This window comes from Mesocricetus auratus, unplaced genomic scaffold, assembly GCF_017639785.1.
Source record: "Mesocricetus auratus isolate SY011 unplaced genomic scaffold, BCM_Maur_2.0 Super-Scaffold_100009, whole genome shotgun sequence".
Taxonomy (NCBI): Eukaryota; Metazoa; Chordata; class Mammalia; order Rodentia; family Cricetidae; genus Mesocricetus; species Mesocricetus auratus.
This window is the reverse complement of record NW_024429193.1, coordinates 13,851,106-13,878,585: the sequence shown is the minus strand read 5'-3', so window position 1 is coordinate 13,878,585 and position 27,480 is coordinate 13,851,106. Positions and strand designations below refer to the sequence as shown.

The following is a 27,480-nucleotide window of genomic DNA, read 5'->3' as shown; positions in this document are numbered from 1 at the left end:
CAGCCTAGCCCAGTCGCTGCCTTTAAAAGAGCCCGCTTGGCAAAGTTCGGTCACTCTCTTTGTCTTTCACTTACTTCTTTTTACCCTTTACTTGCTTGTCTCTAATTTCTCTTACACTGACCCGTTTGCATGTAGCATGTTTGCGTAGTGGGAATTCCCAGAGTTTCAAAATTGAGAAAAGGAAAATGCAGAGGGTGTGGAACCCAATTTTGACGAGCTCCAGGCCACTTTGCATGAGTTTCAGTCCTGGGTCACTGATGGAAAGGGCCGCACCTTGACCCAGATTTCTTACTTATGCATGCCTCCTACCTTCTATTTAAACTAAATTCCATGTTAGCACTTTGAATATGAAATGGGGGAGGGTGCTAGACATTTTTGCATATTGATAATGCCCACATTGAATAAATGCCCTCCCTCTGTTTTACACGATTACCCCTGTATTTAATTATCCTAACTTGTTCTTAAACTCTAGTTGTAATAGGGAAGGTCTGAAAGTAAACAAATACACGTGAGATGTATGTAGAGTGGCCTGCTTTATTAGCTGTGTGAAACATCCATGGATTTTACTGAGTTCTGCTGAGTAAGCTCATGTTTGTGAGCTGGTGCCATCCTTTGAGTAGGAATGACCCCAGAGGCTCACATGTTTGAATGTTGGGTCCCTTGTTGGAAGAACTGTATTGGAAAGGGTTAGGCATGGTCTTACTGGAAGAGGTGTTTCACTGGAGGTGGGATTTGAAGTTTCAAGATCCCCTACCAGGCCCTGTCCCACCCCTACCCCCTGCCCTGCCTTTGCTACCAACTGGAGGACAACATGAATCCCTCAGCTACTACTCCAGGGCCATGCCTGCTGGCCGTGGCCACACTCCACACCGTGATGTTAGATTAACGCTCTGACACGGTAAGGAAGTCCCCAGTTAAATCTGTTTTTTTTTTCTATAAGTTGTTTTGGCCATGGTGTCTTTCCATAGCAATAGAAAATTAAGACAGCTGTTAATAGAATATTTATAAAAAATTATGAAACATACTTTTATTTCTCTATCACTTGGCCTGAATCTACCTCCCCTTCCTCATTTCCTACCACTGTGTCTTTAAGCATCACTGACTTGCAGTTGCAGGAACATATTATGTGTTTCTATACCCATGGACCCATCAACATGCTAGTTCTTCCTGAAGTGACCTCCTTCTGTTGTGTTTGTACCACGAGACTGTCCTTTGCGGGAGGGGACGAGTAAGCATGGACTCTGGGAGCCAGTCTGGGTATAGCAAGCTCAGATCATTTCAGGAGGGGGAAAGCCTTATATACCCTCCTCCTGCCCGGGGAAAGGGAAGCAGCAGCTCTGGCATCGGGGTCTCTAGTGGTGGCTGGAGTCTGGTTCAGCTCATCTTGTCTCATGGCATGGCAGCTATTGCTGGGGACCCCTTGGCACTCCTAGGTTGCCTCAGTTTGGGGAAGTTACCATGCCGCATGCTCAGGTAGCTGACTTAATCCAGTTTAGGCCACCAAGGGTCTGTTGGCGCCCAGGACATTTGTGCCTGGGCAAATATTCCCCCTACACCCTTCCATAATATGTACCATTTTTACTCAGATCTAGGGAAAAGAAGACACATTCTTGGTGATGTTAGTCCAAGACCCCAAATAAGAAACTAGATCTTTTGCATTTAAATAATTTGGTCAGACATTTCTGATATTTTAGTAGTCAGTAGATTATCTAACTGCAATTGAATGTTATTTTTACCTGGTAAAGTTCCTTAGGACAAATTAAAATCTACTGGTACAAGCAACATTTGGTTCTCCCATGCATTCAAAATTACCATCCAAAGATGGAGCAATGATTAAACCTTAGAATTTTGGCAGATAATTTTTTAATAGACACAGATCCAGATTTCGAGCTTCCCGTATTACTATATTGCCCCCTACAGGAAGTCTAAAATACGTTTTAGAAAATTCTGCAATGAAAAGAATGATTTATTGATCTCCTAAAAATTCAGTGCAAGCCTAGTGTCACCTGCAGTTCCCCTAGCCACTTCCACATTACTTTTAACACGTGGATGCCAGGAATGGTGCTGTTGATACTGACATCCGGACAAGGAGGACCAGCTGTGCCTTCAGAAGTAGGTGGCTCTTCAGTGGGGATGAACAGAGACACCCGTGCAATGTTAGATATTTCTGATTTCAGGTTGGACTTATCCACAGCCTGGACTGCAATGAAGATATCCGTGCCATTTCCAAAACTATTGTCTTCCAATTCAAATGCAAAGGTTTCCTCAGAGTTGGCCTCCTTGGGGATGAGACTAGTGGTGTTCACTTGGACTGAGGTATTGAACTTGTCTCTGAGATCAACAATACTTGTGCTTATTCGGATGATGTACTTGGAAGCTAAAATATGAGAGAGAGAGAAAGAGAGAGAGAGAGGAGAGAGAGAGAGAGAGAGAGAGACAGAGAGAGAGAGAGAGAGAGAGAGAGAGAGAGAGAGGAGTGAGGGAGGATGTAACTTATAATTCTCATCTTGAGCTTAAAAACCTGTTAGGGATTATGTCATCATCTCACGCAGTTACCATGAATAGACCGTTCCAACAAACCATACTTAGAAGGGTTGTTACCGACTGCATGCACTTGTTACTCTTAACAAAGTGATGAATATGAAGTCATGGTGTGATTACCTAAAGCCTCTGAGCATAGGGCTTGGCTGAAGAAGGGTGGTTTTGGTGCTAGTGTTTCTTGAACATTATTGTGTTCAGAGGATCTTAAAACACAGATTCTGGTTCATTAGGTCAGGCTGTCACCCACACATTTCATAAACACACACTAGCAACAGAGAGCCTTAGGCTCCCTCCATCCAAGACCAAATTTCTGTATTGACACTTTGAGAGCCAAAGTCTGGTAGGGCGGGAGACTTCTTTCATAGATGTTTGGAACCCTTCTCTATTCATAACCCTTCTCTAGATATACTACAAAACCCCATTTGTCAGCAGCTAAAAAAAAAAAACAACAAAACAAAAATAACAGCAACAACCAAAAACCAAACCAAACCAAAATCCCAAGGTTTTCTTTTCTGAGATAAAATATCTTATTCATTAAGTAGGACTTTTAAAATTTTTTCTTTTAATTTCAGAAGCCATCTCTGCCTCTGTCTTCTCCTGCCTTCAAAACAAGTGCCAACCTATGCGGTGCCTATGGGTGGTTGGTAACCTCTTTAGGGTCTTACCTGTTCCATTGTCATAATCATCCCCAGGAGCCGTCCAAGTCAGATTCACCAGGTTCTGTCCTTGGATGCTGGCCTTCAGGTCAGTGATCTGGCAAGGTGGAAAGAGGTCAGGGATGGGCGCCGAGGGGACATTAGAGGCCGTGAATGATCCACCAGAAGATGTCCTGCTGAAGCACAGCTGCTTGTCTTGAACATTATTGGTGTCAGGGCGTGGAGGATTGAATTTTATTTCACCTGTGTTAAAAATTAGTTAGAACATGAAGAGAACAACACTGAAAGTCCAGCCTTCCTGTTTCTTACTGGGTATTTCTTTCCTCCTGTTTCTTCCTTTTCTCCTTCCACCAACAAAATCCACTTTAAAGTCTAGTGATGAGACACCAAATTGGGATGCATAAAGAAAAAAAATACAGAGAAACCCTGTCTCAAAAACAAACAAACGAATAAATAAATAAAATAAAAAACTAGCAAAGGGAGGCCCACATTTCTTTACCTAACAGGTGTTTCCTAGTTGTAATAGGAGAAAAAATGGAATTATTTTTTCTAACCTTTGTCCTTAAATTATATTCATTCTATTATTTTTTTGTCTTTAGTGTAAAATTTTACTTAGTTATTGTGTAGAAGAGGGACATGTGGAGGTCAGAGGACAAATTACAGGAGTGGGCTCTGCCCTTCCACGTGTGGATCCCAGGAATGGAACTCCAGGAGTTAGACTTGGCAGCAAGCTCCTTTGCTCACCCAGCCGTGCCACTGACCTCTCATGTCTCTCTCTGCCCTCTATAATGTCAGTTTACATTTCATATCTGCTTAAACATGGCATTGCCTTAAGAAGTCGCTCATCAATTTGAAATATATTGATAGTATATAATTTATTTTGTACTTAATCTCCTTGGCCTTGGAGAATTTCCTTGATTGTCTAATTTAGGCTATTTTCACACTCTCCATACCTGTGTTTTATCTTTCTTACTTGATTACAATTTCCTATGAAGCTGTTTATGTTAAGAGTTCTAAAACTTGATGCTTTGGAAAGAATCCCAATGCTCTCTCTTTTTATTTTGAGACAGTGTCTCACTATGTAGCCCAGGTTGGTCTCAAACTCATGATCTTCCTGCCTCCATTTCTGGAGTGCTATGATTGCAGATAGATGCCACCCATAATCCAGCCCAGTTGTCACAGTCAATACCTGGGAATTTGTTTGAGTAGGAATTACAGAATTCACTTCACACTCTTATATAAATCAAATTCGATGCCTCAAAAGTACTATGACTTGTGCAGTCAATTAAGCTTCTGGAAATCATCTTCAGCAAAGGTGTTCTGTCCAGAATATGGTATTACTCAGAATTTACTTTTTCATACATTCTTTAAAACTTTTTTGTTGGTTATCAAATGGGGGGATTTTTCCCTTTTACAGGACAATGGGGGATGGCTAGGGAATTTTTGAATGTAGTAACTTGGGGGTGTGGTTGTTACTAGTATCTACTGGATTGACTGATTTCATTGATGCAGCAGAATCTTCAGGACATAAGAGTGTACTCAAGACAAAGGTTCATCCATCCTCAAACACAAAATTGAGTGGGTTTGGTATAGGTAGAGGTGAGACTCAGAATCCCAGAGTCATCTTATTCTCTCTCACAGGCTTAATGGTTCTTCTAGACCTAAGTCTTTGGGTCAAGTCTCCAGATCACTTACCGTTTTCAATCCAGCCATCTATGTACATGGCTGTATTCTTCTGAGGTGATGTCCTCTGTCTGTCTGCAGTAATTCCTCCCAGAGCCCATATTTTTATGCTGTATCTGCCATTTGTATCAAAAGCTGTAAAAAACCTTGAGTAGACACCATCATTCTTGGTAGCATCAGCACCTTGACAAGGAGATGGAGGAATTCATGAATACCCTGAAGGTAACTGGACACCTGCATTTCCAATCCATGTGGGTTGACGTTTTGCAAACAGAGAAATTGAGCATTATCTATAGGAGACCATGAGGCTCGATTATGTATAGAATGAGGCCTGACGTTTCTTTACATTGTGTGTGTCCACGTCTATATGCTTAGGTGTAAACCTTTTCACCCGAACTGTCCTGTCCTTTTGAAGTCAGAGGTCATGTCACACAACTCTGTCATGACTGATAGCATGAGCTACCAGCTCACTAATTATCTCTCAAGTCAAATCAGATTGCTTTATGTACAAGAGTGGGAAAGAAAAATTCATAATTTCTCCTCAGGTGATGTTTGAGTAGGAAATTCATTTACAAAATTCATTCTAATAAAGATACTTCTGTCAGAGTAAACAAACACCTTCCAAAAAGGAAATGCAGAATTGTATTTCTTCCTTGTAGATTTCTTAAATGCAAGAAAAATGGGCAGATTTTCTCACTTGGGGATCAAGCCTAACCAAAGACTACATGGATATATAAATCATCTAGAACTGTGCTGGAATTCATCTCTGTTGACTCAAGTGTGACAGTATTTCTTCACTAGTAATGGACGGATAGTAATATCCAAAAAGTGTGTGGTGTATATGTTTATATGTGTATACATATCGAGGAGGCAATGGACTTGACAGAAAATGGCTGTTATTCCCTTAGATTGGAAGGCAGACAGTTCTGTGCAGTCTCCAACCCTATTGAATTCAACCGCTAATGCACTCTAGGTTGCAGAGGCTAAGACTGAACCTCTCCTCATGTTTCTCAATGCATGTATGAGGATGCTGAGAGCTCTTTAACCAGCCACCAGTGCCAACTGTCCTCACTGGACCATGCCCATTAGCCTTTCCATGGTGGTGTCTTAGAAGGAGAGCTGATCTCTAGTTTCTTGGATGGTTACCTGCTCCATTATCCAGTAGTTCCAGGGACACCGTTTTTCCATTCACGGATTCTATCAAGGCTGTGACACTGGCCCTGAGAATGGGCGTGGTTCCTTGGCGAATAGTTGCATACACTGCTACAGGGCTGGGGAAGTTTCCTGTGTTCCCATTCACTATCGGGGTCACTGTAATTGGAGGCAGTGTAGCACTTGCTGCCCGGGAGGTGACAGTCAAAGTGAGAGTTTGTGAGCTCGCTTGCAGGCTGTATTTCCAAAGGCCAACCTGACCAAAACAGACACAGATATCTCTAGTGAGTCACAAAGACTTACAACAAATGCCTATGTGCCAAATCGTGTTCAAATCATGTCTCAGAAGATGTGGTTGTCCATTATACACTGTCAGCTAAGGCAAACCTGAGTGTATGTGAACTAACTACGTGGCTCCCATTGTTAGCACAAACCTAGGTAGGGATGACGAGGCCCATAAGTGTGCCCTCACTGATCACGACCTGGAGTTTCCAAAGCATGGGTTTCTGAGGGAAAGGAAATAATTTTCCTGATCCCAAAGCATCAAGAATCATTTGTTATCCTGACTGCTATGAATTGTTTCCCTTTCATTTGGGGACATAAAATTTTCCCTTTCCTTCCTCTTGACTTAATTGGCTGGCTGACTTCAATGAACAAAGTGTTTTCATTGTTTTCTCCTGACACCAATACTCACTCTCTTTGGAGAAAAAAATCTATAGTTTTTGTAAAAAAAATTTCTAGTCTGCAAGGAAGCAGACTCCATACCTTGGCAGTGCCTGGGACTTGGAAGTAGGCCATCTTGGTGGCTGTATCCACAACAAAAGCACCTTGTTTTGTTCCACTGGGATCCCAGAGAAGGATCTGAGGAGCCTGTGTTGTCCAGGTGACAAGAAATAAAGTGTCCTTCCCCACTGTGCTGTCCACCATCACTGAGCCATTCATCCACTGGTTTGTCTGAAGATTTACTCCCCTGCTCTCCAGCTGTTGAGAAGACAAAGCTTTACTTCCTGGATAATACAATGCACATCACATCTTTGTGCCAGATGCTGACCGCCAGGAGCCAATTAAAAGGCCTGGGTGTATTCTTGAGTGCTTTGTTGGGTATTTAGGGTCATTTAGGATTCAGTCTTAAATTACTATCCCAACTTCAAGTTTCCATGATAGTTCTTTCTCCACCAAAAAGACCAGTTCCCTCTAAGGAGCTCTCTGCTTCTCCTAGACATCGTTACTTCCTCTCTGCTCGTCTGAGTCTTACTGACCTTCTAGAATTTGGTGCAAATGTCACTTTCCTCATGTCTTCACTGATGTCTGTTGGGACACATGAGTCACCCTTTCCCTATGAGCTTCAGTGCAGTTTTCTCCCTGGCCGACCTTTGATGCCCATCACATTCTGTCTTACCAGTGCAAACATCCCATCGCTTACCACACTAACCCCAAAGGGACTGGCTGTACTCATTTCTTACTCATGGGCAGATGATAGAAATTAAAGTTATAGATCTCAAAATTATCATGCTGTCCTTATGAAGGTGACTGAAATAAACCCCAGAACCAGGCGATCACTGTTTGGTAGAACGGGTGGGGTGGGAGAAGAGTAACAATGTTTCCATAGAAAAGGTGAAATTGAGAACTGTCTCTTCCATAGCAATTCAGTATCTCTAAGTTGATACCTATTAGAGGTATCATGGAGCCAGGCTTTCTGGTCCTACAAATAGATAATGAGTGAATATTGATGTAAAGGTCTCTTGTTCTCATGATAGCCTGATAATGAGTACATCTCACCCTTCCGTTTCCCTCCCTGTTAGTTTTCTTAAAGAAAAAAAATCAGCCAGGTAGTGGTGGTGTACACCTTTAATCTCAGAACTCGGGAGGCAGAGACAGGTGGGGATCTCTGTGAGTTTGAAGCTAGTCTAGTCTACAGAGTGAGTTCTAGGACAGGCTCCAAAGTTATACAGAGAAACCCTGTCTTGAAAAACCAAAAAGAAAAAAAATAATCATAGACATGCCTGGGAGTTTCTCAGCTGCTGAATTCCTTTTCTGGGGCACATTCCTTTCTTTGAAAAAAAAGGTCCTTGAGTTTATTTTTAAATTTCCTGCAGAACAACCAACATAGGAGCCATTGTATCTCCCTAGACTGGAAACGCAGCACTTCAGTTGGCCCCATATCCTACTGCGTTGACTCTGTCGTCCAGGCTTTGATGTGACACTATTCCTTCGTGTTCGTGCAAACTTTGTGAAAGTTGGCTTCATGCTGTGCTGGTTGTGTCTTCTCCCCAGCTGAAAATTCCATGTACAATTTCTGAGATTACTCCAAAGAGCACTTTGAAACCCATTTGTCCTTCTCAGAAATAGTCTCAAGATATTTGAAAGATAATTTGAGTTTCTTGGCATTTTAGAACTAGAAAAGTGTTCTGCTTTATGCTCAGAGAGGTAAGGTTCTTCACTCAAAGTCAGTAAATGGCCAACCCAGGGTCAAGGTTTAGGAGTCTGAATGGACTATGTGGGGTTTCTGTTGTGCAAAGTGCTGTCTCTCTGCTATGGGAAAATCATGGCAAATCATAGGGAATGGAAAAGTAGGGCAAATTATATCTGAACACTTGTCCTAGAAAATGTACTGATGATCTGTTCTGAAGACAACACAAGGCAATCATATTACGATGAGTGCTTGTTAGCAAATTCTTATGAGGAATTATTAGGCACATTCTGTAAGTCATTTCCTTTTCTTATGAAATAAGTAAATGACAACTGCCTCATATAAATAAGGTTACATATGGAGAATAATGTTTGCTGTCAAGCTGAAGACTCTGAATTTTAATTAATGTGCAAAGGAGTATAGAACTCAACGTGTCTAGTATTCTAGTGTGGTAATATTTTGTTTGTGATCTAGCAACTAAAGCTGGCGTGAAGATCAGACTGCAGAGCTAGCCACACTAATTAGCCATAGACTACAGGCAGTGGTGGCCCACAGCTTTAATCCCTGCACTCAGGAGGCAGAGGCAGGTGGATCTCTGTGAGTTCAAGGACACCCTGGCCTATAGGAGAGTGATCAAGTCTAAAAGAGAAACAGAGCCAGGTGGTGGTGGCGGCTTTAATCTCAGTACTTGGGAGTCTCATGCCTTTAATTCCAGCACTAGGGGGTGGAGACAGGAGTGGTATGGCTGGGCAGAGAGAGGAATATAAGATGGGAGGAGACAGGAGCTCATTGCATTTAGTCTGAAGATTCTTAGAGACAGGATTGCCATTTGCTTTAAGGATTCGGTAGAAGTAAGACGTCTCTCTAGTGACTGGCTCCTTTACTTCTCTGATCTTTCAGTATACAGCACAGTATCTGACTCTGGGTTTTTATTATTAAGACCAATTAGAACTCATGCTATAGACTAGTCTGTGATTATAAGTAGATATGAGAAACCGAATTCTAACCTGGATGGAGCGCTGAGAGACAGCTCCATTTCCTGACGACAGGGCTGCGAAAGCATCGACAAGACCATTGTTCTGAGCCTGATCAGATGCGTATGTCTGCAAACCTCCTAAAACACAATTGCATCATCAGAAACTATTTTCCAGGAAGCAGGTATATACAACATTTTAGTCATAGCTAAGATAGCAAGACAGGCAATACAGATAAATATCAAATGTATGTGCACATCAACTCATAAATTGATTTTGATATATATGTGTGTGGGTGTGTGTGTGTGTGTGTTTGACACATAATCTCCTGTAGCTCAAACCATTTTCAAGCTCACTATTTATCCAAGCATGACCTTTACTCCAGATCCTCCTACCTCTCTCTCTCAACCACTGGGATTACAGGTTTATACCATCATGCCCCGTTGCTACTGACTTTTCAGTTCTAGCAATGAATAGACTCAGAAAGGTCACTCATGAGGCTGCTTCAACTCTTCACGAATCTCAGGAGTGTTTACATTTAAGAGGTCATGTGCTTCCACATCAAAGAGTCTATTAAACTATAGTCTACTCTGATTGACTTACCATCATTTAAACGCAATTCTAACAAACTGTGTTTTAAGCTTGTGCTCAAATCAGGAAAGATACATGTGTGACAGCATCTAGAAACTGCAGCGAGCAAAGGGGCTACTACAGAAAACTGGGACGTGTGCTAAGAGAAAGAATGCAGCAGGCCTAGACGCGTGGCTGTGAGGACTAGCGTAATGAGGACGTGGGTAGGAAGTCACTCTATTTTTATGTTTCTGCATTTGTACGCTCATGTGTCCCTGTGTGTGTGAAGGTCAGAAGAGGGCTTGGGCAGTTGGCTCTCTCTTTGCACAGCGCGGGTTCCAGGGACTGAATTCACGTCGTGAGCTCGGCAGCAAGCACCTTTGCTCATGGAGCTGTCTTGGGTAGTCACTTTTAAACTACTAACTGGCATCCAAAGTTAGGGACAGTGTTTTATAGTACGTATGATGTCCCCGTGTGTCGACTTCAAGGTGAGTGAAAGTTCGTCTTGCTCTAGTGACCAATGGCTGCCTTACTCTCCAGAGGATAGCTCCGCACCAGGACCAGCCTACACAGGAAAATGATTCTTACATCTGCTGTGCTCTAACAACAAGTGAATAAATGTCTGCTGACAGATGGATGTTGTGATGCAAAGAGGAGTCCTCTTTTCCCAAGGGAGGAATGGTGAGGCTAGAGTGTAGATCTCCTTCCATCCCTCGCTCTGTTTCCTGCCCTGCCTGACCTCCACTTCTCCTTTTGAGAACATTTCTTCTATGATCATGTGTATCAAGCCTCATTCCGGTCCCTGCCCTGAGAACATGGGCAGATATTTTGGGCTCCAACTGTAATAATTTATATTTCTCATGCTACTCCTAAATGAAAGAAAATGTTCACCTTTTCTGCTAAAGAAGCCGGGGTCAGATGTGATGTGTCTGAATCATGTCTGTGCATGGGACTTAGATCCACATCACACTGGTCTTCTGTGAAGAAACTGCCTGTGCCACCCTGCATGATTGAACTGGACTTCCGCGTTATTCACCAGGGTCGTTACCTCTTTCCTCCTTCTCCTTCCTGTCTTTCTCAGATAAAGTTAAACACTTACACGGTATCCAGGAAGGGCTCCCGGAGTTGTCAGTAGGGTGTAACACAGTTATACTTTCTGTGGTTTGACCTAGTCCTGGAACCAAGACCTCATAGAGAATGGGTGGAGCCAGATCTAATGGTCCCTGGGAGAAGCATAGCTATTGGCTGAGATTACCCCCTTCTCTCCCTGTCTCACGGTTCCTGACTCCTCGGGTCACTGGAGTGCAGGTCCATTGGTGGAAGCGATGGTGGGTCTCTGCAGATCCTCCCTCACCTGTCATTTTGGACAGCTGCTCAAGCTCTTTAGCAGCAGCTGGTCCCAGGGCCACTGTGTGGATGATGGCTCCACTCTTCTTCACTAGCTCAAAGCAGGTACTGATGGTGTTGTCCTCCCCATCGGTCAGCAGCACAATTTCAGATCCGTCAGTTGGGTATTTCTTCTTAATCACCTGAGGACAAGATTAACAGCAGGAATCAGTCTTGGGGTGGGTGGGGTGCGTGCGGAAACTGCATTTTCATGGGATATGGAGGGGTGATTGCAGAGGGAACCAGAGCATGTCTGGGAATGTTGGAGGAGCAGCTGTCTTGCGGTGACATTGCTATAGCATTTCTGCAGCATGGAACTCAACAGTGACCTTTCCTTGTTAGCCTGTCCCAGAAGGGATGCTCTGAACGCAGGGTGACCCTAGAGACAGGCAGTTCTTGGAAAGGACATGTGGCTTTTGCGTTTCCTTCATCTGGTCTCTTCACCAAGAAGCTTCAAGAGGTTCCTAGAAGCCTACAGAAACCATCAGGAGCCAGATGAGGGGCAGTGGACCCAGAGAAGACTGTAGCTTCAGCTTTGCTCTGTCTGACAATATCAACTGTATGCTGGTGTCACAGATTCTGACTGGACATTGTTTCCCAGATCACAGAGGTAGTTACCTTTACCATCCCTTCTGACTAAAGCAAACACTCTGCCCCCTCCCCCTACATTTTGTTGTTTGCTTTTGGAAACAGGGTCTCACGCAGCCTACACAGGTGTCAAGCTCCCTATGTAGACAAGGATGACCTTGACCTTTTGACTGCCCCACTCTTGCCTCCAAAGTGCTGCCTATAGTTGGGCCCCTAGATTTTTAATAGGGGGTAGAGGACAGGCCATCTGTCTATATTAAATAAGATTGTGATGGAAAGAAAATTAAATAAAGGCACATGTGCTCTATTTAAGAAGACCAGACTCTGCACACCACTGAAATGATGGAGGAGACCAACGTGCAGGGCCAACAGACAAGATCAAGTCCTGCAGTCCCCATTCTCCGGACAAAGAACCCAGAATGAGGTTGTGTGGCCAGAAGGCTAGAACGGAATGTGCAGGCCAGGAGGCTTCTCCCCACTGCATTCTCCATTTGAGTGCTGACAGGAGGCCACTACACAAAGCAACCTTGGTGCGTTAGAAGGGAGTGGACTGTATGGGCTGAGTCGGTGGGCAAGGGAAAGAGTTCGTGCCTAGGAATCTCAGAGCTGTGGTCAGAACCATGGTCTCACCAAAGTGCTTTTGTTACTAGGAGTAAGATCTATGATGCAGTTTGGATCTCTGTCTAAGTTCTCGTAATTACTGTGTGTTGAGGAGTAGGTTGGAGTTTCCATGTTTCCCACAGAGAGACCAAGGTAACTGGGTTGAACCATCAGGTGATTCTGCTGTAGGGTCTGAGAATGTGAACCTAGTAGAGTGGGAGGGAGGAGGCCCACGAGACACATTTCGAGTGCAGAAGAATCTGGATGCTGATGTGCAGAAAAGGACAGAAGCATGGAGAAGTGGGTTAGAGATACTTCTGGTGGCCTGTATCTTTGTCCCCTTTGACCACAGCCTTGTCCTTGGCCGTATAATTCAGTTTGACACCAGCCCACGTATGGAAACACTGGAAATGAAAACTTCATAGGAAGACAGATCCCAAATTGTTTCAAACTAGCACAGTGGAACATGCCTTACTGTAAATGCGGCTTGAAGCCCAGAGCATATAGACGTCCCTCCTGAAGACACTGTGGGTAACCTCTTGGTCAGCAGGTCTCTGTCAGCAGCACTGTTTATCTGTTTGAGCTCACTTTGTGTATAGGCAGCACTGTCAAACGTCACCATCCCGACCCACGATCCCTGCTCCACAGTCTGCAGCAGGAAAAGCTTGCTGGCTTGATTCATTCGGTTAAGACGGTTATCGTTCTGGAAGGGTAAGCAGATAAAGGGAGTCAGGTTTGCCCTCAAATGAACAGGCTAACAACAGACCAGGCTAAAGGGTATTTGGAAGTGACTGCCCAAAGTAAGTGTGTGGTTAAGCTGCATCCTTCTATGGGGCCTATTTTCCAGTTGTACCTAGCATCCACTTTGGGTAAAGTTTTAGAGTTTTTGCATAAATAACTGAAGACAAATAGTATATTGGGCAATCACTAGAATACACTGCATTAGTAATAGGCTTAAATAAGGCTTATATGAAACTCTAGATGTATGTATGATAGAAAAATATGAACAATAGGAAGTTTGTTAGTCAGATAATTAAAAACTTATAATTTTCTCATAAGTTGATATTAGTTTAATTTGACAAAGGGGACAGTTGATACTCTGTGGAATGAGGCAATGTGAGGTGAGTGTGTGTGTGTGTGTGTGTGTGTGTGTGTGTGTGTGTGTGTGTGTTTCTCACCATCTGGAGCTCCCTAGTCGAAGAGCCACGGGATTTGCCTGTCTCTACCTACCCAGCGCTGGAATCACAAGCGAATTTTGGGCCTTGACCGTGTGTCCTTATGTCTGTAAGGCAGGAACTTTGTCGGCTAGGTTTTGACCCTGTTGTATTGATTCTCTACCAAGTCCCGTTGTGGACCAGATTGTATGGCACACTTACACACACCTATGATCTGCAGATTGTATGGTAACTTACACACACCCTATGCTCCACACCACCCAAACAAAGGCTTAGTGGGCATACCGTCATACTCCCAGACTTATCAAGAACCAAACACAAAATTCTTTGTCCCATCTGCAGCAATGAGAAGGTGGGTGTGGGTGGCTGAGTTGTCATGGGAGTGCTTTGCTTAAAGTCTTCAGACTCCTGGATGACTTCCCACGTGCTTCGGAGGTTGCATCGTTGGTTCTGGGCATTTGGGGCTTCCTTGTTGTGATTTTTTTCTGTACAGAATTCGGCCACCTGAAATTGCCAATATAATGATATGCATGACAATAATGTACTTGTTAAAACATCTGATAAAATAACCCCGTGTGTCCCCACCCCAGGCTCTTCTGCTAGCTTATAGCCATGACTCAGAGTCACAACAGGTGAGTGGCACTACTGCAGAAAGTCAGTCTGAAGTCCTGTTTCCACCCATGTCCTCAGCCCCATTGGACCTTCAGTGCTGCTCCAAGGTGCCATCCTTTCCTCTTCAAATTTCCTCCCTTCTTCACACCACACTCCGGTATTCCTCACTTTCCAGTCTTATCTCTCCATCTTCAGACTACCAACTCCAATTCTTTACCTTCTGAACCCCATTAACCAACATGCTGCTTGCAACCTCAAACGTATGTCATTCCAGCCCTCTCTAAAATCTACCTGGAAACCTGTTTTCTCAAACTCCCTCATCCCTCTCCTCTGGTGCTCCCTCATCACTCTCCTCTGGTGCTCCCTTGGTCTCTTTGCACATTTCCTTACTTGATGCCAGCACTTGATTTCACCTAGTTCAAGAAATCAGGAAGGTTCTGCTTTCCTCTCTGAACAAAACAACCAAGCTCTAGACATTTTTTCTTATTTATAGTTCATAATCCCTTCTGGACCTGTTTCAATGAAATCTCATCATCTGAGTCCGAATGGCCCTTCCTTTAAGGTAATAATGACTAATCTGGCTTTTTGACCTTGCTGTTTCTCCAATTTGTTCATCCCACAGTGTTTGGAGCTCCTCCCTTAACTCTAATACATAAGACTTTTATAGTTATACTGTATGTGGTGTTCTGTGTGTATGTACAGATATGTGTGTGGGTGCACATGCAAGCATGTGCATTTGGAGGCCTGAGGTCAATGTTAGGTGTCTTTCCTCAGTCAGTCTCCACCATTAGTCTTTTGAGACAGGGTTTCCCAGTGAATCTGAAATACATATATTTGATGAAACTGGCAGGCAATGATCTTCAGTGATCTACCTATATGCATCTCTCAGGACTGGCACCCTTGGCTTTTACATAGGCTCTGGGGATCTGAACTCCACTTTTCTGGGCTTGATCAGGCACTTTACCAATGAGCTGTGTCTTCGTAGCCCTACAAGACCCTTTGTGTGGTCTACAAGCCTTGCAGCTTCCCACGGCGAACAGCAGTTACAAGGTGTAGGTTGTTCCTTCACTCCTCACCTTTCTTATGGCTGTGTAGTCCAAGTCTTTATCCCCTTCTGCTCTATCCTGTCTGCCTTCAGGCTTACCAGGGTTCTCCCTCTCATCCCTTTGCTCCTGAGTCTTTATCAGGGAGTTCCTTCTCTATTGCCTGCTTTGTAAACCTCCCTTCATTCACTCCCCAAATGTTTCCCTCATCTTCTATCCTTCTAGAGAATTTCCATCCATTCAGTCCTCTGTGGTCTTAGAGTAGTGAGCAAATGTCAAAAAACTCCTTTGCCATCCAACTGTACATTCAGGCTATAAACTCAACAGACAATTTATGGGGGAAGTCCTTCTGTGTATATGTTGTCCTATTGGTTGATAACTAAAGCACTGTTGGCCAATAGGGATGCAAGGTAGGTGGAACTAGGAGTCAAGGAGGATTCTGGGAAATATAGTCAAGAGTAGGGAGTCGCCATGTGATGCTGGGAAGAGAGGAAGCATGAGGCTGTGTCCTTGGTAAGATAAGACCTGATAAAAATATATATTAATAATTGCGGGTTAATAATTAAGTCAGATCTAGCCATTAAGAAACCATAGCAAATGGCCAATAGCTTTATAATTAATATAGAGTCCTGCATGTTCATTTGGGACTGATGTGGCTCTGGTACCAGGCTGGCGGGGAGAACACACAGTATGGACAATGTCACATTAATTTTGTTTCCTCAAGATTTGGCCCTGTGTGATACACAGCAACAGTTTTGTATGCTTGTTTTCTGTAACCAATATTATCTCAAAGAGAATCAACTGCTGATTTCCCCCCTAAAGCTGGTACTATCTCTAAAACTTGATTCACCCTTGGAACACCTGGGTAAAACCAAAACCAAACCAACCTCACTAAAGTCATACAAGCACCGGGGGAAAGAATAAGGCACTTACGGAATCAATACTTTGATCATACATTATGGACGCCTTCTCACTTTGTTGTTTGTCTGGTATGAACACACAATCTTCTTTATACAGCCCTGTTACTTTGTCTCTTTTGCAGCTTCCTTTATCCACACAGCTGCCTCCCTGGCACCAACGAACTCGATTTTCCCCAGTGATAGCTGCTGAGCATCTGAAAACACATTAAAGGTAAATGCTGAGGCAATGTGATCATCTCAAAGGGTCCGTCCATACATAACTCACCTGAAATTTGTATGATTTTGTATGATTGTTTTCATTGAACCAAGAAGAAATTATGCACCCTCATAAAACAAAGCACTAAGTTTATACCAGTTATTTCTGTGGCCAGAGAGTACCTGAGGAGCTTCAAAAACAGCACCAGAACAGCCAGAGTTAGGATCAAGGTCCTCAGACTCCTCCAACCCAGGCTCCTTATTCCAGAGAACCTGAAGTCCTTTTAGCTGACTAAAGGACTCGATGACCTCTTCCCTGTATTTATTTACTTGTCCTAATGGTTAATTCCAAACAGTTTTTGTACAGCGATTGTACATTCATTGACATTTAATTTTTTATATATGCTTATGGGGTTTATTATAAATGGGGTGCTTTTCCCCATGCTTCATTTTTAAATTACAGATTTGAGCATATGGATAATAAAAACATAAAAGAATATTTGAAATCTCATAAAAACCATAAGGAGAGAAGAAAAGCATGTTTCACCATCAAAAATAAATGACTGCTGACTTGTTGGAAGATTGTATGTGTGTCAGTATAACAGTGATTTGTTTTTCTAATAAAAAACTTTTCAAGGTAGAATATTTCAAATCTTAGTATATAGATATGTAGCACATTCTTACTCAATGTGGTTTTAATGATTTTTTTTATTTTTTGACATTATTTGAATCTACCCTAACTTACTAAATTCACTTTTTCTGCTAATTTTTTTAATACTCCAAATGAAACATGTGTAAACACATCAAATTTCCCATGAAATTTTGATCAGACTGAATGCAATGAGCTCCTGTCTCCTCCTGCCTTATATTCCTCTCTGCCCAGCCATGTCACTCCTGTCTCCACCTCCCTAGTGCTGGGATTAAAGACCATATCATCCCAAGTGCTGGGATCAAGGGTGTAAACTGTTTCTCTTTTAGACTGATTCACTCTCATGTAGAGCCCAAGGTGGCCTTGAGCTCATTGAGATCCATCTGCCTCTGACTCCCGGATGCTCTGATTAAAGGTGTGAGCCACCAATGCCTGGCCTCTATGGCTAGCTAGTGGCTACCTCTTCACTCTGATCTTCAAAAAACTTTATTTGTTAAAGAACAAACAAAATAAAAAGATTATAACTAATACAATGAAATCTACATATAGAAAGTGCAATAATTATATACAATATGTACAGACAATAAGTACATCAACAGAGTCTAGTCCATTAGCATTTGACAAATTTAGAGGAAATACTCCGTTATCTATCCTGTATTGGTGAGTCCAAAGGGTTGTACCTAATTCATTTTCTACTCTACTTGCATTACCAAAACTATTAATTTGATCCCTTTTTCAGAAATCTCACTGAATGAATACTAGGATCTTTAAATAGTATACAAATACATTGTACTAGAATTTTATATAAGTCACAAATCAACTTTTATTGAATTTATGTACTTCATGTAATTGAACTTCTCACTGCCTTGGGTTTATTTTAAGCCTTTTAGGTGTATTTTGCAGTTTTTTTCAAATGCACCTTTAACACTTCTTACTGTGTTTTCCATCAAATTGGGAGTTTTTTCCCACTACACTTTCGAATGTGTTTTTGCTAAGATATGGAAAAGCCCTTGGAACATTCCCTTTGTGTCATGCCCCTGTGCTGACTTCTCAGCAGTCTGAACTTCACTGACTTGCGTGCTCTAGGTGGAACACTCATTTGTGTCAGCTCCCTTGTTCCCTCTTCCCCTCCAGTAGCCTTGTTTTGTACTCCCTCGGTCTTGTGTGCGATTGAATTGGATGCAGCTTCCTGGATAAGCTGAGACCACCCTTGTCTTCTTGCTGAGATTGTCTCTAACATTTTTCTGTTAAATGTGCTATGGTCTCTTGGATGGCAAAGATATTCTATAATATATGAAAAGAGTAGCTTCTGGACAGCTATGATGCTTTTTTATTACTTCTGGGCCTACACATATGTCAAAAGTTTGTTTGGGAGACAAGGGACAATGAATATTATTAATATATTTAGATAAAGTTTTTGTTTGCTTGTCTTTGGAGTCAGGGTTCTCTGTGCAATAGTCCAGGATGTCCTGGAATTCATTATGTAGATCAGATTTGCTCAAACTCACAGAGATCCACTTGCCTTTGCCTCCCCAGTGCTAAGATTAAAGGCATGTGCCACCATGCCTGACTTGATAAAGTTTTATTAAGAAGGCATGACACTTATGCAGGCTAATGTGTTCCATAGCCATGGAAGGGAGAATGGGTCCATAGATATTTCTAGATCTCAAAAATCAGTGTGCACAAATCAGCCTTGCTCTTAAGGGAAGAAACAGCATCGAGTGGTGTGGAAGCTTAGAATGGAGAAGTGAGAAAAACAGACAACAGGATTGGAATGGTGCCCACTGGCAGAGACTTGAATTGTCAAACCAATGTGTGGTCATGTCAGCAAAGCGTCTCTGGATGTGGTCTATGACAGATCACAAGCAGAGTGCCCGGCAGACTGCCCACCACCACGATTTACAAGGTAGGAACTCAGCTAACAGAACCACTTGATATAAGACAGAAAACCTGGTGTTTTAAAAGTAATTCAAGGAAAAACTGGTTGTGTTTTGATAAAGCAAAGTCAAAATATACATACCTTACTGCTTGGGGTCTTCCTTTGGATAAGTAGAATTTCTCTTCATTGTTGTATTCATCAAAAACTCCCCATCGGAGATGAGCCCACTCATGGACAAACGACCTCTCTGTGAAAAAAAAAAGTCAAACAGCTGAAGCTAAAAAATGTGGTAAAATAACCTGACATTGGGGGGAAAAACTCTTCTAAATGTCTGTTTTGCTTGGCTTTATCATTTATTTCTAAATAATAAAATTAGGAGCTCGCTTTCCTTACCATGACCTAATATGGCAGGTATTCATATATGTGGGACACACACACATTTATTTTGGCTTGCTGTGTGTTCATGGGGTGATGAATGAGGGTCGGGAGGTTACCCACACTGGTCGGGCAGCTGCTCGTCACAGAGTGTGGGAACTTGCAGAGGACATACAGGATGTGAGTGGAGTCCACCGCACAGTGTGGAGAACTTGACAACGCCAGCTGTTTCCCTGCGGCTCGCCTCTGCTCTGCCATCACAGCACTTTCTGAGTATCCTGCTCTAGGCCCCGTCGCCTTCTGTTGGCACATGCTTTCTCTTGTTGGCGTCTCTCAAGGTCGCTGCAGTGGTGATTACTGCTCTCCCATCAAACACCAAGCTTCTGTCTAGGCCTGGGGTCAAGTGCCTGGTAACCCCAGCTATTCAAGAGGCTGAAGCAGAAGGATCATTAATTCAAGGCCAGCCTTGGCAGCGTTTCTGGGATTCTGTCTCGAGAGCATTAAGAAAAACATCAAGCCCCGATCTACCCAGCTGCCGCCCTAACATGCTCAGATTGAAGCAGACAAGCCTCTTTTGCAGGTTTACCATATCCTGTTATGTCACTTAGCGTCTTATGCCTATCTCCATGATGACAGACAATATGGTTCCTCTCCTGTTGTATCTGGGCACATCGTATCTGGAGATTACTTGGCACCCATGGGTACCTGTTATAGTTGGATGACTCATCGTGGCTTATATGCATCCCAGCATTTCTGGATTACAATTCTGGGTGGGTTCAGTTTGGAGAGCTGGGAGAGAAGGGCATGCCGAGGAACCCAATCCCTGCTCTGCTCTAGGGGTTTGCACTGAATTTTCTTCCAAGGTCTGGAAGGGAAAGGACTGTCCATCAAGGTAGCAGAGGATTCTGAGGGCAAAGGACTGGGGTCATGGCGTATAAGGAAATTAGTTGAAGGAATGGTGTGATACCAGCTACGGCGGCTAGTGTGAGCTCAGGACTGGAAAAGCATAGTTAGACAAATCAATTCAACACGTACTTATTGGCTCATGGGTCGGGGATCTTCTGCTCTGTTGTGGAAATGAATGGAGTAGTGTAGAACTAAGGGGCAAAGGTCAGACTCTTTAATCAGTGTGCAAATACCGGGACCAGGCACGCAGCGCCACGGCTTGCCCTGTTCCTCTGCTTAGGTCAAGAAAAGCAGGCTGATTGTGCAGATGACTAGTCTTTTTCAGATATTAGTTTTCAAATGCTGATTATTCAAGGGCACCGGTTATTCAATAACAAGCCACGTTTGTTTATAGGTATGAAGTTCATATATGTACTTTGAATATCTCCGTCAAAGATTGCTCTATATAGCTCATATTGACATGACAGAGTGCATTTTTGTAAGGAATGAACTTTTTCTTTAGTTTTTCCTTTCTTTTAAGGGTCTCCCTGTGTATCCCAGGCTAAGTCATACTCGGTATCCTTCTGCCTCAGCTGTCCTGGGATTACTGATATCACACACACACACACACACACACACACACACACACACACACACACACACACGCACACACACACAGCCATTTGAGAGATGACAGCAAGATGATTCTGTCTGCTTCCTATAGTTCCTAAGACATCTAGGGACTTAAAGTTCTTGTACAGGTCTTTGACTTGTTTGGTTAGTGTTACCCCAAGATATTTTATATTTGTAGCTGCTGTAAAGGGTGATATTTCTCGGATTTCTTTCTCATCCCCTTTATCATTTATATACAGGAGGGCCACTGATTTTTTATTTGAGTTAATCTTGTATCCTGTCACGTTACTGAAGGTGTTTATCATCTGTAGGAGTTCCCGGGTAGAGTTTTTGGGGTCACTTATATACACTATCATACCATCTGAGAACAGTGATAGTTTGACATCTTCCTTTTCAATTTGCACCCTCTTGATCTCTTCTTGTCTCAGTCTTAGATGCATGGGAGAGGGACCAGGCTCGGCCCCAACTTAATGAGCTAGACTATGTTGACTCCTCGGGGAAGCCCTTACCGGTGAGGAGGAGTGGACTAGGGGTGAGCTGGGGGGGAGGTGAGGGAGGTTGAGAGGAGGTGAGGGAGTGGGAGGAGGGGTGAGAGGGAGCACTGTGATTGGAATATAAAATGCAATAAAAATGGAGAGAAAAAACTCACTAACTTCAAAAAAAAAAAAAGAAAAAAAAAGAAAGACTCAATTCTGCTGAACCAGGAACTCTAATCATTTGAGCTTGTGTACACTGTCACCATCTGGTGGCTGTCTTATGAACTGTAGGAAGGACAGGAGAAGCCCCATGGATCCATAGACATCCAAGGCTTCATGCCAAACAATTTTACTGTAATAACCTGGCATGACAGTAATTTACAAAGCTAAAATGCCACACGTACGCCGCTACACAAGCCGATGTTAAATGGTAGCTCAGAAATCCATGGCTCTGACTCCTTGTTGTAAATGAAAAGGCATGCTTCACTGGCTTCATTTCTGGCTTACTCGGAAAGCGAGTACAGTGGTTAATACACACTTGGTGTGCTAAGTGTTCGCTGGGATGCTTTGGCCGAGTCCATACCTTGTGGTCCGTACTCAGTAAGCCTCTTTCCCGCTAGGAAGTCAGGAGTCAAGTGGATTCTGATGCCCTTTTCTCCACATGCTCCCACATGCTCAGTGTGTGGCTGGTCATTACCCACGGGGCTGGTTGCGGACACCAGGACATCAGCCTGAAATGTAAGAAAAGATGATCACACCATTTCAGCAAACATAATGGCCTTATTCACAGTTGGGGGAATTTTGACAATACAATTCCATTTCATTCCACTTTTGCCTCCAACAAGCAAACAGAAACAGAAAACTAAATCACAACACCCAAAAGAACTTGCTCTCACATTTTTGAAGGTTTCGAGTTTTGGCCTCTCATAATCAGGTTTGGTCTTCCAGGTTTCAGGGATCAAAATGGCAACATTTTTAAAATAGAATCTTTTCCCTGTAGCTTCAAACAGGTATGGGGAGGCCCGAGTCACCATGTCCTGGGAGAAGAGAGAGTATGTAAAACAACATTACTGAAAACCGACGAAGGTACATGGCATTTAAACATGCATCCGTATTTTTTCTTTCCAAGGCCTAGCTGGGCAGGGACATGGCTTCCTTAGCAGCAGCAACCATTCCTGCTGAGTGTCAACCACAACACAGTGCAGCACTGACCCTAGAGACAAATGCTAACCCTGGCCCTCAACCACTTCTCTTGGGGGACATCAGGTACCTCCCAATTCTAAGCTCTGATTTCACCTCTGACAGCATGGGAAGCATTGCTGTGATTGCTTCACAAATGATGTCATATATGTGACACTGTTGTGGAATATTGGTTTGAGATATGTTTCATTTGCTTATGCTGTGCAGGATTTGTTTAATGATGCAGATGTGTGTTGCACTCTTTTTTGTTTGGTTGGTTTGGTTTTTTAGGACAGGGTTTCTCTGTGGCTTTGGAGGCTACCCTGGAACTCACTCTGTAGACCAGGCTGGCCTCGAATTCACAGACATCCACCTGTCTCTGCCTCTCAAGTGCTGGGATCAAAGACGTGTGCCATCATTGCTTGGCATGCTGTATTCTTTTATGTTGCATTTGTTTAACTCTGTAAAGCTGTGTTGCTTTGCCTGCCTAAAACACCTGATTGGTCTAATAAAGAGTTAAACAGTCAATAGTGAGGCAGGAGAGAGAAATAGGAGAGGCTGACAGGCACAAAATAAACAGGAGGAGAGATCTAGGGAAGAAAGCAAGGAGTGAGAAAAGGAGGAGAGGAGGGCGCCAAGGGTCAGCCACCCAGCCACACAGCCAGACACCAAGTAAGAAGGAAAGAAAGATGTATACAAAAAAAGAAAGGTAAAAAGCCCAGAGGCAAAATGTAGCTAAAGAGAAATAGGGTAGTGTAAGTTAGAAAAGCTGGCTAGAAACAAACCAAGCTAAGGCTGGGCATTCATAAGTAAGAATAAATCTCCGTGTATTTATTTGTGAGCTGTGTGGCGGCCCCCAAAGGGGGAAAAATAACTACACAGCACACAAGGAAGAAGAGCGCTTCCTTAGCACTAACGCTTGTTCTGTGTCATCTAGTACCCCATTGCGTATGAGCTCTCCACCATAAATAAAGCTTGGAGAGAAACCTAGAGCTTTGAGTGTAATTCTCCAGGTCGTACAGCACACAACAGTGGAGAGAATAAGGCATACCTGAGAATTTCACAGCAGTCAAGCTAAATCTAACGATAAATATTACTGTAGCGTCCGTTTTAGTATAGTTTTAAGGGTCCGATTTAACGAAACGGAGTCATTAATATGTGCATAGCTTTACTAGAAATGTAGAACGTGCCCCTGGGGGCTCCCTGGGGTGCACTACGACAAGGTAGTAGAGAGAATCTACAAACGATGCTGCAGAAAGAAGGCACTGGGTCAGCCAGGACCATGAACGGGAAAGAAGAGAACTCTGGCGCTCTGAGATGGGCAGGGGGTGGGAGTCAGTGCGCAGAGAAGAAATGATGGGAGGAAGACTGGGGAGTGGCCCTTGCCTTGTGCAATGTGCGGAGCCGTGTCTGCAGAACCGAGGCAGCAGCGCCGTGTAAGTGGACTCAGGAGCTGAGAGGTGAGTGACCACAGACAGCAGGCTAAGAATGTCCATTTAAGTAAAGGGGAGTGGAGAACAGGCGTGGGCTTCGTTTCAACGGGAACGGTTATAATATGTCGATGCTTGTGGAGAAGGAAAATGCAAAAGGAACGAGGGCTCAGTGCAGGAGCAACGTCCTGGCTGGAGCAGACCTTGAGGAGACGCTGCCCAGTTGGAGGGGACGCGGGAGAAAGACAGTCCATCGTGGTGAGGGGATGCCTCGCTCAGCTAGAGATGCAGGCCTGAGTCTTGTTCCTGCCCTTCTTGGTAGATAAACTTGGGGCATTTATTTTTTTCCTCCAAGCCAAACCAGCCCCCACTTCAAATAGTGTCAATAATGACTCCCTTTCTAACTTAGAAAGCGTGCTTAGTGCTTTGCATTTCTATCCCTCAAAGCCCAGATTTTAATAGCCACCCAGAGAATTTAACATGCCACCATTCTCCCAAATTAAAAAAAAATATTAAAATTACCAAATGCTTGATGATTGTGTGTAAACCTGGGTGTGTTTGAACACTTGACTATGATTCCACTTGTGAAATGTGACTGTTTGATGCCTTCCAGGAGAAAGCACAAGTAGCATGAAGTAAATGCTCTTGTCTATATGTTTTAATAAAGGCATGAACCATCTGTTCTGCATTCTGAGAGCATGACATCATATTTAAACTCTGAGTGAGAGAAGGGTGTGGGTCATTGTTGACTGGATGGGCCTAGCATTCCTTAAGGACAAATATAGAACATGGGTGGCAGCTGGGTCCTGGTACCTGGCATAATGGAGTGCTTTGCAAATATTTGTTATGTAAATGAATAAAAGACTGATTGACAGACTGGCAAATTATTATGATGAATGACAAACTGGTATACTTTGCCAAGGGCTCTTTGCATCAGAGAGATGCCTCCAAATACCCCCATTGTTATTTGTGTCTCTGTGTGTGTGAGAGAGAGAGAGGGGAGGGGGATTTCACCCTGAATTTCATCCTCCCAAGGCTTCTGCGTGGACCAGTGGCAGTATTGACAAAAGCCAGAAGTAGAGGGCCGTGATACTGTAGTAACCCTACTTCACACACCGGCAGGAGATCCTTGAACACCATCTTGCTGAAGCTGAGCCGACTTAGTGGCTGTATCCCACAAGGGGTCCAATAGAGAATCTCCCCTTGAAAAAGGTCACTGGAGCAGGGATTGAGAAGGAGCCCAGAAAGACAGCTGCACTCATGGCGGGGGTGAGGAATGGGGGGAGTGGTCCCTGAACTCTTCAGACCTAGGACATCAAACAGTAGGAGCCGGCTCTTCCTCAGCAGGGACCCTCGGGCATCATCAGACTTAACTGTGCATAGAAGGATGTACTGGCATCCAACTTAGTTCGCATAATTCAGTCAGTGCTTACTTTAGAGAGCCAATGTAATAACTGGGGTGAGAAATAAATGTTTTCAGGAGGAAACCCACCAAGGTGGTGAGGGCAAGCACCCTGAAGACTCAAAACCTCATGAATCGCCAAGCTACTGTTATTAAGAATAATGCTCTCCAACACATCCCTGAAAGACTCTGGCCAGAGACAGAAGCAAACCCGCCATTCCTCTCTTCCATGTCTGCCTCTCTTCTTCCTCCAGGCATCTGCTTCATCCTTCCCATGGCAGTCAGAAGCTCAGCTGAGGTTTCTGACTACTGATCAAGCTCGGGCATGAGCATGCTTGCACTGAAGATGGCCTGGAGGCCTTTAGATTAATCATGAAGGCTTCCTAGGAAGCCGTACCACTCTGTCCCCACACCTGTTTGAGTTGTACTATGGCCGGGAATCCTGGCAGACAGAGATGGTTCTTCACCTAAACTCCACTTGTCCAAGTCTGCTTCATAAGGCATCCCTGGCAGTCTTCTGGACTTTTATTCTAGGAACCTGACCTTAGAAAGGGTGAAATGGTGACTATTGGGGGAAGAGTTCAGGGGGCCCTAACCTTCACTGAGAGGACAGTCAGTCACTGTGCTCACTGGTGACCATGAATATAGTTCCCATCCAGTTGTCACACAGACAGACACTAACTGTGCCACTACACCAAAACTAGAAGTCACGAATCTAGAAAAGGGACTGTGAGAGAATGAGAGAGAAGAGACAGTGCCGGGTGGCTACTATTCGGAATGCACTATATACATTATGAGATTGTCAGAGAGAAACATTAATTTTTAGAAGGCTAAAGAAGAAGCTAAAGATAACATATTGCCTAATAATGAAATGAACAAACAAACCAATACCAGAGAGTAACAAATACAAACATAAAAAATTAAAAATACAATAAGGAAAAATTACTGCTAAAATGCAACAAAAACAAACAGAAAACGAACAGGTAACTGAAGCAGTGACAACAGCTGCAGTTTTTGAAGTTCCTGCTGTGTCTTAGGTACTATTGTGCATTTTCATATGCTTCTCTCAAGGTTCTGTAAGGGAACTACTTATAATCAACCCATTTTACAGAGCAGGACACTCGTCCATTCCACAGTATGGACCATGGGTATGCTATGGGCAGAGAGGATTCCAGGGTGATCTGTTAGAAAGTAGATTCCTCTTATCCCTCCACCTGATAACAGTTTGGATGACTCTTCCAGCTCTCCCAGGACAAAGAGCTTCTGTGTAACTTTTCTCTCTTTACAGAAGAGGCAACAAGGTGCACCTATAACCCTCTGCCCCCAACCCGTGCAGCTCTGAGCTAACCCCTTGCTTCCATGCTAAAAATACACAGCAGTGTCTCTGCCCATTGGGAGGGTTAAGTTAGAACCTGCACCTCAGGTTCCTATTTAGCATCACAGGTTAGTTCAAATAGAAAAGAAAGAGGGTCCTCCTATGTGCTGGTAGTGGCAACCTGCAAAGGAATTCCTTGCTGTGCAGTTACTACTCTCTGCGGAATGCAGCTGAATTGGCCTTTGTGTAGAACAAAATAATTTTAGTGACAACCTTCAGCCAGAAAACACAGATGGCATTTGTTAAGTGCCATCAATAGTTCTAACTTGGAGTTATGTGCATGGCATTCACCTTGTTTCTCATAAAAAATCCTAGTGGGTAAAGAGTTTCCTCTTATGAATAAAGAATCTGAGATTCAGACATAAAAATATCTTGCCAAGTCAAGCAACTGGAGGAAGACAAGTCATGTTCTTTTTACCACAATATGCTCATTGATGATTTAATTGCTAATAGCTAGGAGTTGCCAAAGGATAGAAAACTGCCTCTTAGGACACACCTTTATCTGTTGAATGAGGGCTTCATCTTCTGGCACATCGTGGTCGATGGCGATGACGATTCCTTCGTAGCCATTGTTGTTCAGCTGGATGAGGGAATTGCTCAGAACCCCTTCCAGTAGGTGGAGGACCAAGATGAAGACAGGACTCTTCAACGATCCCATGGTGTAGATTTCCCTCTGGAAAGGGTTGGTTGTA

General features: G+C 43.5%; 1 protein-coding gene across 1 annotated transcript; it reads right to left on the bottom strand.

Annotated features, from left to right (window-relative positions):
* Positions 1-1,846: 1,846 nt before the first annotated feature.
* LOC101822510 (calcium-activated chloride channel regulator 1) lies at positions 1,847-27,480 on the bottom strand. The gene is made up of 14 exons (XM_005081911.4): positions 27,285-27,480; positions 22,299-22,439; positions 21,986-22,133; positions 19,175-19,280; positions 16,324-16,504; positions 14,021-14,239; positions 13,036-13,263; positions 11,341-11,515; positions 9,450-9,556; positions 6,798-7,013; positions 6,027-6,288; positions 4,893-5,063; positions 3,207-3,440; positions 1,847-2,377 (listed from the first exon to the last, which is right to left on the bottom strand). The coding sequence occupies exons 1-14, from the start codon at positions 27,444-27,446 to the stop codon at positions 1,986-1,988; spliced, it is 2,742 nt and encodes a 913-aa protein (XP_005081968.1). The 5' UTR covers positions 27,447-27,480; the 3' UTR covers positions 1,847-1,985.